The following is a 12,629-nucleotide window of genomic DNA, read 5'->3' on the forward strand; positions in this document are numbered from 1 at the left end:
ATCTGATTCGAATTCGGAGTTCCAGTGTAGCTATTAGAGCTGTGGATTTGCTAAATCCATGCTGGATGGACTAGAGTGGATTTGAGAATAAGCAACACAAGCAATATAGAACTATGCAAATGACAATTCAAACAAATGTGTGGTTAATTTTTAATTCAAAGATCCCAGAATATTTTAAATCCTTTCACCAGATGGGCAAATTTCTACGAGGTATTGTTACAGCTAACTGCTTCCTCGGGCAACCACCGAGAATAATGATTATTAAATATATATATATACATGATGTACCAGCTTTTGTCCGGAATAAATAGACTGGTGAAGAATCATAGTCGTAGTCGTAGCTCAAAGTATCAGACGATAAGTTTAAAAAACAGGATCCATTTATTATTATTCAGGAGAAATAGCAGTTACAAAAATCAGATCTCCGGAAATAAAGAACTACTAATAACTTTTTGCCTGAAGTTTACTGCATTGTTACATTAAAGAAAAGACCCCGATATTCCTTTGCGAGTCTTTTTATAGCCTCTGGAAAGGCGGAGCTTCCAAGAAATGACGTCAGCCTCGTCAGCCATTCCAGCTCGCTTATATATTAAATATCTCTAGAACATTCTATAACTGTACGTGTAGAAAAGGCGGGAAGAACAACTTGACTACGGGGCTGTTGATTTAATTCCACGTACTTTCAAATAAGAGACCGTCGCCATTAAAAATGAAAAGAACATACAGTTAGAATTTTAAGTGTATTCTTGACTATGGAATTTTATTATTACATATATATATAGATAATGTTTTAATGAGTCTCAGGTAGTTAATGATAACAGAGTTGAAGAAATCCAGATATTGCTTTTAATTCGCTTAATTTGTTAATAACAGATAAATTATAGGTAACAAAAAAATTAAAAATCAATATCTTATGATTTGACAAGTGGCAACACATTGCTTTTAAATAGCCTAGTTCATTAAATAAAATTTCATTATGTTCTCAGAAATTGAAAATAAATATAAAAGCAATTCGAAATTCAAAATTGTGCTTTCGAGGTGCACATCTTCGGGTGGAGAAGAATGTTATATTTAAAATATGGCGGCTTTAGATGACGACGTTTTTTCACAGTACTAGAAACAAACAAACAGATTCACATATATACATACAAATAAGCATACATACAAGCATACACACATACAGATATTTCATTATTTAATGATAGGAGATTATAAGGTATTTCTTCCGCCTTCCTAACGTGCCTTCGTGGTGTAGTGACTCTACACGCCGGGTCGGTATTCTAGAAGTCCGTGGTTCGATTCCCGGTGAAGGCGGTTGATAATTTTTCATCTTGCCTGCTTCCAAAAAATACCTAATGTCTCTACAGTGGCGCCCGAACTAAAAGGGTGTTGGATGAGGATTATCCACACCCATGATTTGGCGGTTGGGTCCCCTAAAAATCCCAGTCGCCCTTTAAAAAGGGGAGTATATAAGGTAATTCTCCGCCTTCCTAGCATGCCTTCGTAGTATGATGGTCTGCACGCTAGGTCGGTATTCCAGAGGTCCGTAGTGCGATTCCCCGCGAAGGCGGTTGCTAATGTTTCATCTCGCTGGCTTTTCCAATTAACCTAAGATCTTTACAAGATGATAAATTTCTGTTATTTCGAGGTACAAATTCTGTGTTTCAATCCCCACTGTAATTTAAAAGGGTAGGATTTGGCGACAAGAAAATTTTAGATTATCATTTTCAAGAACAAAAATTTTATTATTATTATTTTTTTTTCCTGAAACGTTCCTGTAATCTTAAAAAAGAAGTCATGCGCAGAAGCGTTTTATTTACAATAAGATAAGTGAAACCTTCGTAGCGTGTTCGGGTTCTTTTTTCATTTCAGGTGCAAATTCCCACGGTTCTACCTTTAGAGGGAAGTAACGAAAAAGTAACGATCACTTTAAAAAATGATTTGGAACTCCTTCATGATGGGGTTTATGTGGCTTTTGTTTTTCATAAGGTAAGTTTCCATTCCGTACTTAACTAAGTTGGACGCATTTAGAAATATTCGATTTTAAAACTTGTACGAGATTTAAAAATTTACGTTGAGGTCAAAAAGTTGACTGTGTAGACCAAATAACTTGTACTTATGTCATTACATATTTTTTTGTATTTTATAAAATACATAACTTCATTTAAGCTATTAAGACTGAAATTTGCTTTAAATTTCAGATGTCGAATTAAATTTAGACAATATTTTATACAAAAATAAATTAATTATTTACTTGAAAGGGTTAGGTTAGGTAATTTGAAAATGAAAAACACAAGACTTTTTATAGTAAATTAATGTTTAACTTGAGGAATTTTTCTAAAGTAGCTTTTCTTTTGATGTGTTAGCTATCTTTTTAATTAATTTAGTGGGAATCTAAACATGTTTTTGGAAGAGTTATGCCTTTTCACGACAATAAATGCTAGAGAAAAATGACGTAGATTATCAAAAGGAGATTAAACGAAGAATAAATTAATAAAATCTGAAATACGCCCAAAGAGGCGTAATATAAAATCTGAAAACTTAGGCGTTTTAACGTTTGTGTGTTACCTTTACTTATTAAATATCATGTCCTTCGCACATAAATTATAAAATTCAATTCAACAGCAATGTCGTAAAATATTTAAAAGAGCATATCTTTAGAATTTCCGATACAGTCTTGAGCGCCGGAGAGGAAAAAAAAAAAAAAAAAAAAAAATTCCCCATACAGTGTTGCCATTGCTCGCTTTGAAACAGTTGAGTTTCTTAATCAAATATTCTTTATTGTTTGATAAAATATGAAATAGGTAATAAAACAAATTATAAATTTGAACTTCCAGATGCCCATATTCGAGTGGAGGATTACCTTATTCAAAATTCGGTGTCTCTAGGTATCGTTGTTTTTTCACGGTGCGAGAAACATACATACATACATACATTCATGCAAATTCTTCATTATTTAATTTCTTTAAATATAATGCAGGTCTCTAATATTTGGTGGCAACAATTTGAAAAGTGAGCCGACACTTATAGTGAGCCGACGCAAAATGCCAAAACGAAATTAATAGTCCTTCTGGTCAAATTGTTCCTTTGGGCTAATAAAGTAAACTTACTTCGAACCTATGAAAGGTATGAAGTGTTACAAAACATGCGAGGGCATACGAAGCGTGTACAAATGTATGAAATGTGAAAATATGCTTATGAAAATACAAGAAAAATTCAAATAATCAACTATTAAAGAAAGAAATCTCAGACGTGCAAATTTTAACCAACAATTTCGACAAAAATGCAAGAAAATGTAAGTTAGCCACCCGGAGAACATTAAATCATTCTTTCCACGTAATTAAGTTAATCAGAAAAATTAGGTAATTAATCAGTTTTTAATATTTATAATGTTCGGTTAGAGTTTTCGATTGCTCTAAGTGTTTTTTCGTCTAATCATAACGCTGAAAAACTTGCAGTCCACGGACTTAATGCGCCTATTTGAGTCGTTTGTCGTCTTAGTTATTCACTGGCCAGTAGCCGTGATTCTCTCCAGCCTGTGTGATACCAGTGCGGCGATGTGATGCCAGTAATCGTGAGACGAAATGTAGCAATCGGAAACAAAGTTAGGAATAGGAACCTAGAAGTGTATACCGGACAGCGTTTTTATGAGGTATCGCATGGAATTCTTGCAGTCAAGGTCAATCACCTGTTATTAGCCCAAATCGCATTAGTCTAAAAGCGCTATTAATTTCGTTTTGGCATTTTGCGTCGAATCACTATAAACGGCGTATCACTTTTCAAATTGTTGCCACCAAATATTATCGCCCTGCGTTAAATTTAAAGAAATTAAATAATGAAAAATCTGCGTGAATGTGTGTATGTTTCTCGCATTGTGGTAAAACAACGGCACCTAGAGCCATCTAATTTTGAATAACGTAATCCTCCAGCAAATATGGGCATCTGGAAGCCCAAATTTGAAACTTGTTTTATTATAGATTTCATATTTTGTAACACTTTAAGGAATTTTTGATTGACAAAATCAACGATACGCCGAACAAATATTAATTTAGAAGTCAAACAACAAAAATCAGCATAATATGTGCAAATTTTCACAGGATTAGTTTCGATGGTTTTACCGAACCAGCACCCTCAGCTGTCAAATTGCAAATGATATTTAATAAACCATTTTAAATTAAGCACAAAGAGCAACTGTAGTCATATTTTAAATAGCTTCATGGATTTTGAGTTCAGTAAAACACAGGATTCTCTTCTTCTGAAGAGAAAAGGAAAAAAAAAAAAAAAGAAAAAGAAAAGAAAAATCTGAAAGTTTTTCAAATTTTATATTACGCACAAAGGGGTATTTTTTAACGTTTTATGTGTTACCTTTATTTATTAAATATCATGTTATTCGTACTTAAACCTGTTATGTAGAGAAATTATCTGATAGCGTTATAAAAATTAGGTGAATGATTTTATGATTTATGGAAATCTTAATTTTTATTTGATTATGAATTATTTATTTTAAGGCTTTAATTTTGGGGAAAAACAGATGCTTCTGGAAATATTATTTAGTTTAAATGAATATTATTTATTTTCTTTTATTTGCAAATCTGGTACAAACTTTTATTCATTGTGAAAGAAGCAGGGAAAGGGAGGCAATTTTTGCCAAGTCATGATTTCGCGCGCTTTGTCCTTTAGAATGTTCGGGAAAGAATTTTCATTGTTAGTTGACCTTAAGAGAGGAAAGTACGTGACAGAAAGGTCAAAGGTTGCTACTTGTCTTTCAATGTAAGTCATTCAGGTTTTTGGCGATTGAGGGTCCGGTTGTTGGCTAAGTGAAGAAGGGCGCGCATGCGCGATCACCCTTATTTCCGCGTTCAGGGGTTGAAAACGAAGATTTTGCAAAAATTAAGGGGGCGATAAGTGAAGCCATAGTGGGAGCCCGTGTTTGTGAAGGAGACGAAGGAAATTCGAGTTGGATTCACTCTCTGTCTCACTGATTTTTGGGCTGGCTGGACTAGTGGACGTTGCTCTTGAAAACTGGCTTGAAGGAGATAAATGTAATTGACTACGAGAGATGTTTTCCGGCGGGGGAGCGGCAAATATGCTCCCCGGCCGCGTTTTGGGTTAAGAGGCGACTCTTTTACGCACTCACTTTTGGACTCGCGCACTTACTGGTTGGCTGGACTTGTGGATGTTACTCTTGAAAACAGGTTGAAAAAAAGCGAGAGAGAAAATGTAATTACGATGAAAAATGTTTTCCCGGCGGGGAGCGGAAAATATGCTCCCCGGCCGCGTTTTGGTTAAGAGGCGAGACTCTCTTACGCTTGGACTCGCTGATTTTCGGGCCGGCTGGACTAGTGGACGTTGCTCTTGAAAACTGGCTTGAAGGAAATTCGAGTTGGATTCTCTCTCTTACTGACTGGCGGGTGGAACTTACTTGGGACGTTACTCGTGAAGCTTGCTCTTGTGATGAGTAAGAACAGGCGAGCCGTAATTGCCTAGAAAAAACGTTTCTGACCTGAAGCTGAAAACCCTCTTCCTTGCGGCGTGCTGGTAAAGAGGCGAAATTTGAACGAGTTACCTGCGTGTTGACATAGGACTTTCAGGACCAAGCGGATAGCCGTCCTGGGCAGCAGTGCTCCTGTTTCTGTTCTACAGTGTGAAGTGGCGTCGACATCATGAGAACCAGTGTAAAGATGAGCCCGGCCGACGTCAACGCTTGTTAGGATACGAGTCCTCCACTTCAAGATGTCCAACCAAGTTAAGTAAATTATTATTTTTTTTTTTTTTTGTTTGAACTTTAAATCCTCTCATGGCAGAATTTAACAAACCGCAAAATTCCATTCTACGATAATATCACGAAGTAAATTTAAAAGAGCATATCTTTAGAATTTCCAATGCACAGTCTCGCGCGATAGAGATAATGTTTTCCCCCGTATAGTGTTGCCATTGCTCCTTTTGAAATCGTTGAGTTTGTTAATCAGAAATTCGTCAAAGTTTGACAAAATATGAAATGGATAATAAAAAAATTCCAAAGTCCAAATTTAGGCTTCTAGATGCCGATATTCGACTGGAGGACTACGTTATTCAAAATTGGATGTGTCTATGTACCGTTGTTTCTTCACAGTGCGAGAAACATATATACATTCAAGCAGATTTTTTATGATTTAATTTTTCTGAAATATAATACAGGGCGATAATATTGGGTGGTAACAATTTGAAAAGTGATTCGCCGTTTAGAGTGAATGAAGCAAAATGACAAAACGGCCCTTCTGGAAAAATTACTCCTTTGGGCTAAACACTGAATGCATCATCGATTAGGAAAAAAATTCTACAGAATGTCAGAATGTTTTGCCTAACCGATGATGCATTCAACGAGACGATAACAATGTTTTGCCTTTTCCCTTGCTTCTGGGAATAAAATCCATAAAAATCATCTAATAAGTTTGATTTTTCTTTGACCTAATGTTTAATTTTACACTGGCGAAGGATGCCTTCCGATTACGAATAGTTATGCTAAGATTGGTTACACTGAACGAGGGAGGATTTCCGATTAAGATTAGGTTTGGTCTGGTTCGGTTTATGTGATTATGGCAAAGCCTCGAGGGCTATCTGCCTATGGGGATGGATGCCTTCGTGTAGGACTTTCTATGGGAAACTGGCTCGTATACACGTTACACATGTAAAAATCACGAAAACGTTCGTGCAGCCAGCCCGTTCGCGGGAATCGAACGTCAAATCGAACTACCAGTGTTCAGCGACTTTACCGCTCTGCCGCTGGTGGGCCTCCGATTAAGATTAGGAATTCCGTATAAAGTAAAATAATTTCCAGAAACGTTATGAACAGCTCTTAAATGAAATTTTGCATTAACGACAACGTGAATAAGCCATAAGCAAATTTTTGCCTTTTTCTAATTAAAATACTGTAGTTACTAGTTGAAATATTTAGTAATTAATGTAACCTAGGTGCCTATTTATGTGCTTCCTGTTATATTTATATTAAATTAGTTATATGCCATTGCTATTTTTAAGGACCTTCTTCACTCATCGTTTAATGGTACCAAAATAGCTGTGTAGGAACGCGATCACTTAAAACGGCGCTTACTGTAACCAAATTAAAATGGCGAGTTAAAGGAGTACTGCAAACTAAAGTTAGAAATCTGATTTACTTCAGCTCACATATATTATATATACATAACTATTCAAGTTTTTATATAACTATATATATACATGTGATGTACCAGCTTTTGTCCGGAATAAATAGATTGGTGAAGAAATACAGATGTAGTCGTAGCTTAAATTATCAGACGATAAGTTTAAAAAACAGGATCCATTTATTATTGGTCAGGAGAAATAGCAGATACAAAACTCATACTTTCGGAGTAAATAAAAAAGAATTACTAATAACTTTTTGTATAAAGTTTACTGCATCGTTACATCAAAAGAAAAGACTCCGATATTCCTTTGCGAGTCCTTTTATAGCCTCTGGAAAGGCGGAGCTTCCAAGAAATGACGTCAGCCTTGTCAGCCATTCCAGTTCGCTTTAAATATCTCCAGAACATTCTATAACTGTAGGTGTAGAAAAGGCGGGAAAAACAACTTGACTACGGGGCTGTGGATTTAATTCCACGTACTTTCCAATAAGAGACCGTTGCCATTAAAAAATGAAAAGAACATACAGTTAGAATTTTAAGTGTATTCTTGACTATGGAATTTTGTTATTACATATATATATATATATATATATATTATTAATTATTCTATTTTAGATACGCTTAAGCAATTTACTCATTCGACTTGCATAAAATTAGTTATGTAAAATTCTTCGGAGCGCATGTAACTCAAGCGTTTACTATATTTCTATAACGCAGTTTATATATCATCTATATTGATTTCATTTTGCTCAGACAGGATTTTAAGTGTAAAAAAAATAAAATAGGCTTCTTCGAAGAAGGATAAAACAGTAAATTAAATTATTTTTTTTTAATTTACGCAGGCTAAAACTAATTCTGTAATCTAGTTTTAATTTTTAATTTTATTTCTAATTGATGTAAAATAATATTAAAATGATGCAATTAACACCATGTCTACAAAAGTCCTGAACCGACCTTAAGTTTTGCGACTGTGAGTCGTAAACATATACATTCAGTTATAAAAATATTTGACATGATGCAAATATTTATGTTTTGGTATTCTTAATCTTAAAGCAAAAATCGGGTTTTTTCACAAATTAAGAAAAGGAATCTTTTATATCTTCCAGTCTCTACACATATATTTAGAAAAATTTATATTCATCATAAAAAATAAAATTCACAATTTTACGGTATGACGAAATTGTCTCCCATACGACAAAAGTTAACCGATATATTTTATTTTAAAATTTCTTATTTTTGACGTCATTTTCAGCTTTTCTTAAGGGGTCTGTTAATAAATAAATCAGAATAACTCGAGGCTGGTTTCTTTTCATTTAAATGTCATTCATTAATATTCTTTTCTATTGTATAACAGTATAGCATTCTTTGATTTATAATTTCGCTACAATTCCTATGCGGAGATCATTTTCACACAATTAATTTAAAGTTTCAAGCACTAAAAATGCGTTGTTACTATTCTCCTGCAGTTCTGAACCATAATCTAATAACTACTAGAAATAATATTTTGAATTTATGCAAATAATGCTGCGTGTTGATTATGTGCATTACCGAAGCCTGTCATTGTTTTCTAAAACACAATTTTTTTAAGATTCTGTGAAAAAAATCTTGTCTTTAAAACATATCGTCCTTTAGTTTATGTACCACCCCTCGGTCTGTAAAACATGCTACAGCGTGTTTTTGCTGATAAGTGTTCGTGCATTCATGAATTTAGAATCATAAATTGTGATTGCCATGCAAAGAACATCAACTAATGTTCACCTATAATTACAGATATGTGGTTTAAAAGATTATTTGTAAATTTATGGATTTGTCATGCGGAGAGACACAGTTTTTGTACTTTATCTTTCATGATAAGTATAGCGGATATACTTATAGGGAGCACAAAAACGTTAAAAGGTTAGATTTTGTAATTTGTCAAAAACTATTTTTTTTAGTTCAAACAGGCAATTTGCCCTGAAGGACTATTAATTTTGTTTGGCATTTTGCCTTGAAATCTATAAACGGCGAATTATCGCCCTGTATTATATTTAAAGAAATTAAATAATGAAGAATCTGCATGAATGTATGTATGTTTCTCGCATTGTGTTAAAACAACGGTACATAGAGCCATCGAAATTTGAATAATGTAATCTTCTATAGAATATGGGCATGTGGAAGACCTAATTTGAATTTGAAATTTGTTTTATTATTCATTTCGTATTTTGTAACACTTCAACGAATTTTTGATTTACAAACTAAACGATTTCAAAGCGAACAATAGAAACATTGTACGAAAAAAAAATTTTTACGTAGCGTATTCGGAAACTAAGTACCGTTTCATTCTAGCGCCGTCGCAGTGCTGTGGTAAGCGTCCCGCGCATGCGCACTAGTCTTTCTTGTTTAAAGACTTTTGATTGTCGCCATTTTGGTTAAAAGCAACCAAAATTGAAATTTTGGTTGCTATGTTGTGTTTTCAGTTTGCTGTGCACATTCAAAATGTTTAAGACAATTAGTTCTCCCGCTGATTCACCTCGTGATTAAATTTTTGAACGCGAGGAATGTTAAACCGGCCGAAATTTATCGTCATTCAAGTGACAGAAGTTTACGGTGAATACGCGATAAGTGATGGAATGGTGAGAAAGTGGGTAAGAATGTTTAATGCAGGTCGAACAAATGTCCACGCCGAGGCTCGGAGTGGTCGGCCTTCTGTTGTCACCGATGATTTGGTAAGGAAAGTTGATGAAGCAATTCATGAGAACAGACGCTTCACAATGACAGCTCTTTCAGAGGCATTTCCACAAATTTCACGTACTGTTTTGTTCGAAATTGCGTCTGACCGCTTGAATTATCGCAAACTGTGTTCCCGATGGGTTCCAAAAATGCTCACTGATGTTCACTAAACAAAGCGACTTGGTAGTGCCCTGACATTTCTCACGCGGTACAGTGATGAGGAAGAAAACTTTTTAAACAAAATTGTGACAGGTGATGAAACTTGGGTGTGTCATTTCACACCAGAATCGAAACAACAATCGAAGGAGTGGAGACACATTCATCGAAAAAATAAAAAATCATGTGCACTGTCTTCTGGAATAGGATAGGCGTTTTGCTTACTGAATTTCTTCCCAGAGGTGAAACCATTAATGCGGCACGATATTACGGCATTAATGCGGCACGATACGCATACTGGCTCGTATCTCCAGCGCGCGAGACTGTGCATCGGAAATTCTAAAGATATGCTCATTTTAAAACTATTTTGCGATATTGCTGTTGAACTCAATTTTATGGTTTGCGTACACGCAACATGATATTTAATAAATAAAGGTTTAAAACTTTTAAAAAACGCCCCTTTGGACGTAATTTAAAATCTGAAACCTTTCAGACTTTTTATTTATGTTACTTTTTTTAAAATTTGAAATTAGGAAAACAAGAATCTTTCCGTTATTTAAAAAATTTGATGTGTACACCACATGGCTTCCTTGTACGGAATATTAAATTATACGCATTTGTTTCTTGGATTTCTTTTAAACTTAATGGATTCAATTAAATCTACTTCACCTACAGCGCATAAACCACAATAGAATAAAGGCATTCTTTAAAAATTCATTCTATTTGTTTTACATAGCGACACTCTGGCACTAGGTTCACTTAACAGTATTATATTTCGTTCATATTATAACTCAGAATGCACGAAACGTATATCATTTAAAGAATTATCTAATCGTTGCCACATGTTCTTTTCAAATACTATAATAAAGGTAGAACGATGTAAAAAAGAAATTAAGCAAACAAAACAAAAAAGAAACAGTTTTTCACAGACGATTGAGTATTTCTCATTCAATTAATTCAGTTTTCACTTCGCGACAAGACAAAAATACATAAAAGCTCAAAATATCTGTATTAAAAATTACTAATTATTAAAAATTAAATTACTAATTATTAAAAATTAAGTAAATCTTAAACACTTATTTCCTCGAAAAAATTCCAGAAAGGATTAAGCATGATTTAATTCGCAATAATAAATGAAGGCGTTATTTTTGTTCTTGCGAAGCTTAGTCTCTCTAGATTGGCAACAAATCTACAATTCTGCTGTTTCAAATGTAAACAAATATGTCCACCATGTTATTTAAAACTTAACCGCACTTAAAAAGCTTTTAAATTGTTGATAATTGTACAAATATTGCTTCCAGAATTACGAAAGGCATAAAAACCTTAACCGGAAGATAAGAACAACATAATTCAATCATTTTTAAAGCAAAAAATGTACAATTTACAAACATATGAGAGTAAAAAAACTGAGATCACTGTGCCGAGTAACAGAGTGGATATATATATAAATATAGTATTTATATATACGTTTGGTGCGGCCGATTGCAACCAAAATACGAGGTGCACATTTACATGTTATAGCAGTCCTATATACAAAATTTCAACATTCTGAGGCCACTCGTTTTTGAGTTATGCGAGATACTACGTACGCACGTACGTACATACGTTCGTACAGACGCCCCGAAAAATTCTCTTCAGAATTAATTTTAAAGCAGTTTTATAATTTTTTTGGAGGAAACGAGTCTTTTATTCTGTCCCTTACGTACAGATATCACGCAAAAAGATCGTTAAATTGCATTCGATAGCGGTCAAAATGGATATTTTCGTTGAAATATGCTGCCTGAAACTTTTCGCGATTACAATACTTCCTTTTTACTTCGTACAAGGAAGTAAAAATATTTGTAACTGGAAGCATATCTCTTCCACTGGCGGTTTCAAAAATAAATGCCGGGTACGAAGTTCTGTGGGCGCAGTGATTATTATTAAATTTTTGTACTTATTTATATATTCAGTTGATAACAACAAATCCTTTTTGCTATCATACAAAGTGTCTAGATGTCAGAGTGCAACCTGGCGACTTCTCGCACATCTGTGAAAATGAATACGGCAAGGAAGGAGTGTAAATATCCCTTTTTATTTACCACAACTCTTTAACAGGAAGGCACAGACTTCCTGATCCCAAAAACACCGATTACTTCCGGTGAGAAATTAGCTGAGCAACCTACCGGCGATAGACTAACTAAACGGCCAGTATGCGTTGACGCTACTAAGATTAAAGCCTTCTAAGATTAACACCTGGAGGATAAAGCAGCAAACGTGCGCTATACAAGAGAAATCACGCTCTGTCTGGATTATTCGTTTCCCTCGTTTAACCTCTCTTCCACCCGTAACCATAAAATTCAATTCAACCGTAATATTACAAAATAATTTAAAAAGGGCATTTCTTTAAAATTTCCTATACACAGTATCGCGCGCTGGAGATGAAAATGTTTTTTAGCCCAAAGAATTAATTTGTGTGGTGTATTTAATTATAGCAAAGCACACTAGAGCTATCTGCCTAAGGGGAGGGATGCCTTTCGTGAAGGACTTTCTAAGGGAAACTGGCTCGTATACACGTTACACATGGAGAAAACCACGAAAACGCCTATGCAGCCAGTCCGTTCGCGGGATTCGAACCTCGGACCG

At 34.6% G+C, this 12,629-nt stretch overlaps 1 protein-coding gene across 2 annotated transcripts in view; it reads left to right on the forward strand.

Annotated features, from left to right (window-relative positions):
* Positions 1-1,839: 1,839 nt before the first annotated feature.
* The window catches only part of LOC118190791 (glycine receptor subunit alpha-2-like), a 96,730-nt gene continuing 85,940 nt past the window's right edge, over positions 1,840-12,629 (forward strand). The window contains exon 1 of one of the 2 annotated variants that reach the window (XM_035361570.2): positions 1,840-1,989. In XM_035361570.2, the coding sequence (XP_035217461.1) occupies positions 1,937-1,989 (53 nt within the window). In that variant the 5' untranslated portion in view covers positions 1,840-1,936. The remainder of the gene's footprint in view (positions 1,990-12,629) is intronic. The other variant, XM_085816129.1, reaches the window with a different exon arrangement.

Source organism: Stegodyphus dumicola, chromosome 4, assembly GCF_044657685.1.
Source record: "Stegodyphus dumicola isolate Sdum_Otavi_A_Nest chromosome 4, ASM4465768v1".
NCBI lineage: Eukaryota > Metazoa > Arthropoda > Arachnida > Araneae > Eresidae > Stegodyphus > Stegodyphus dumicola.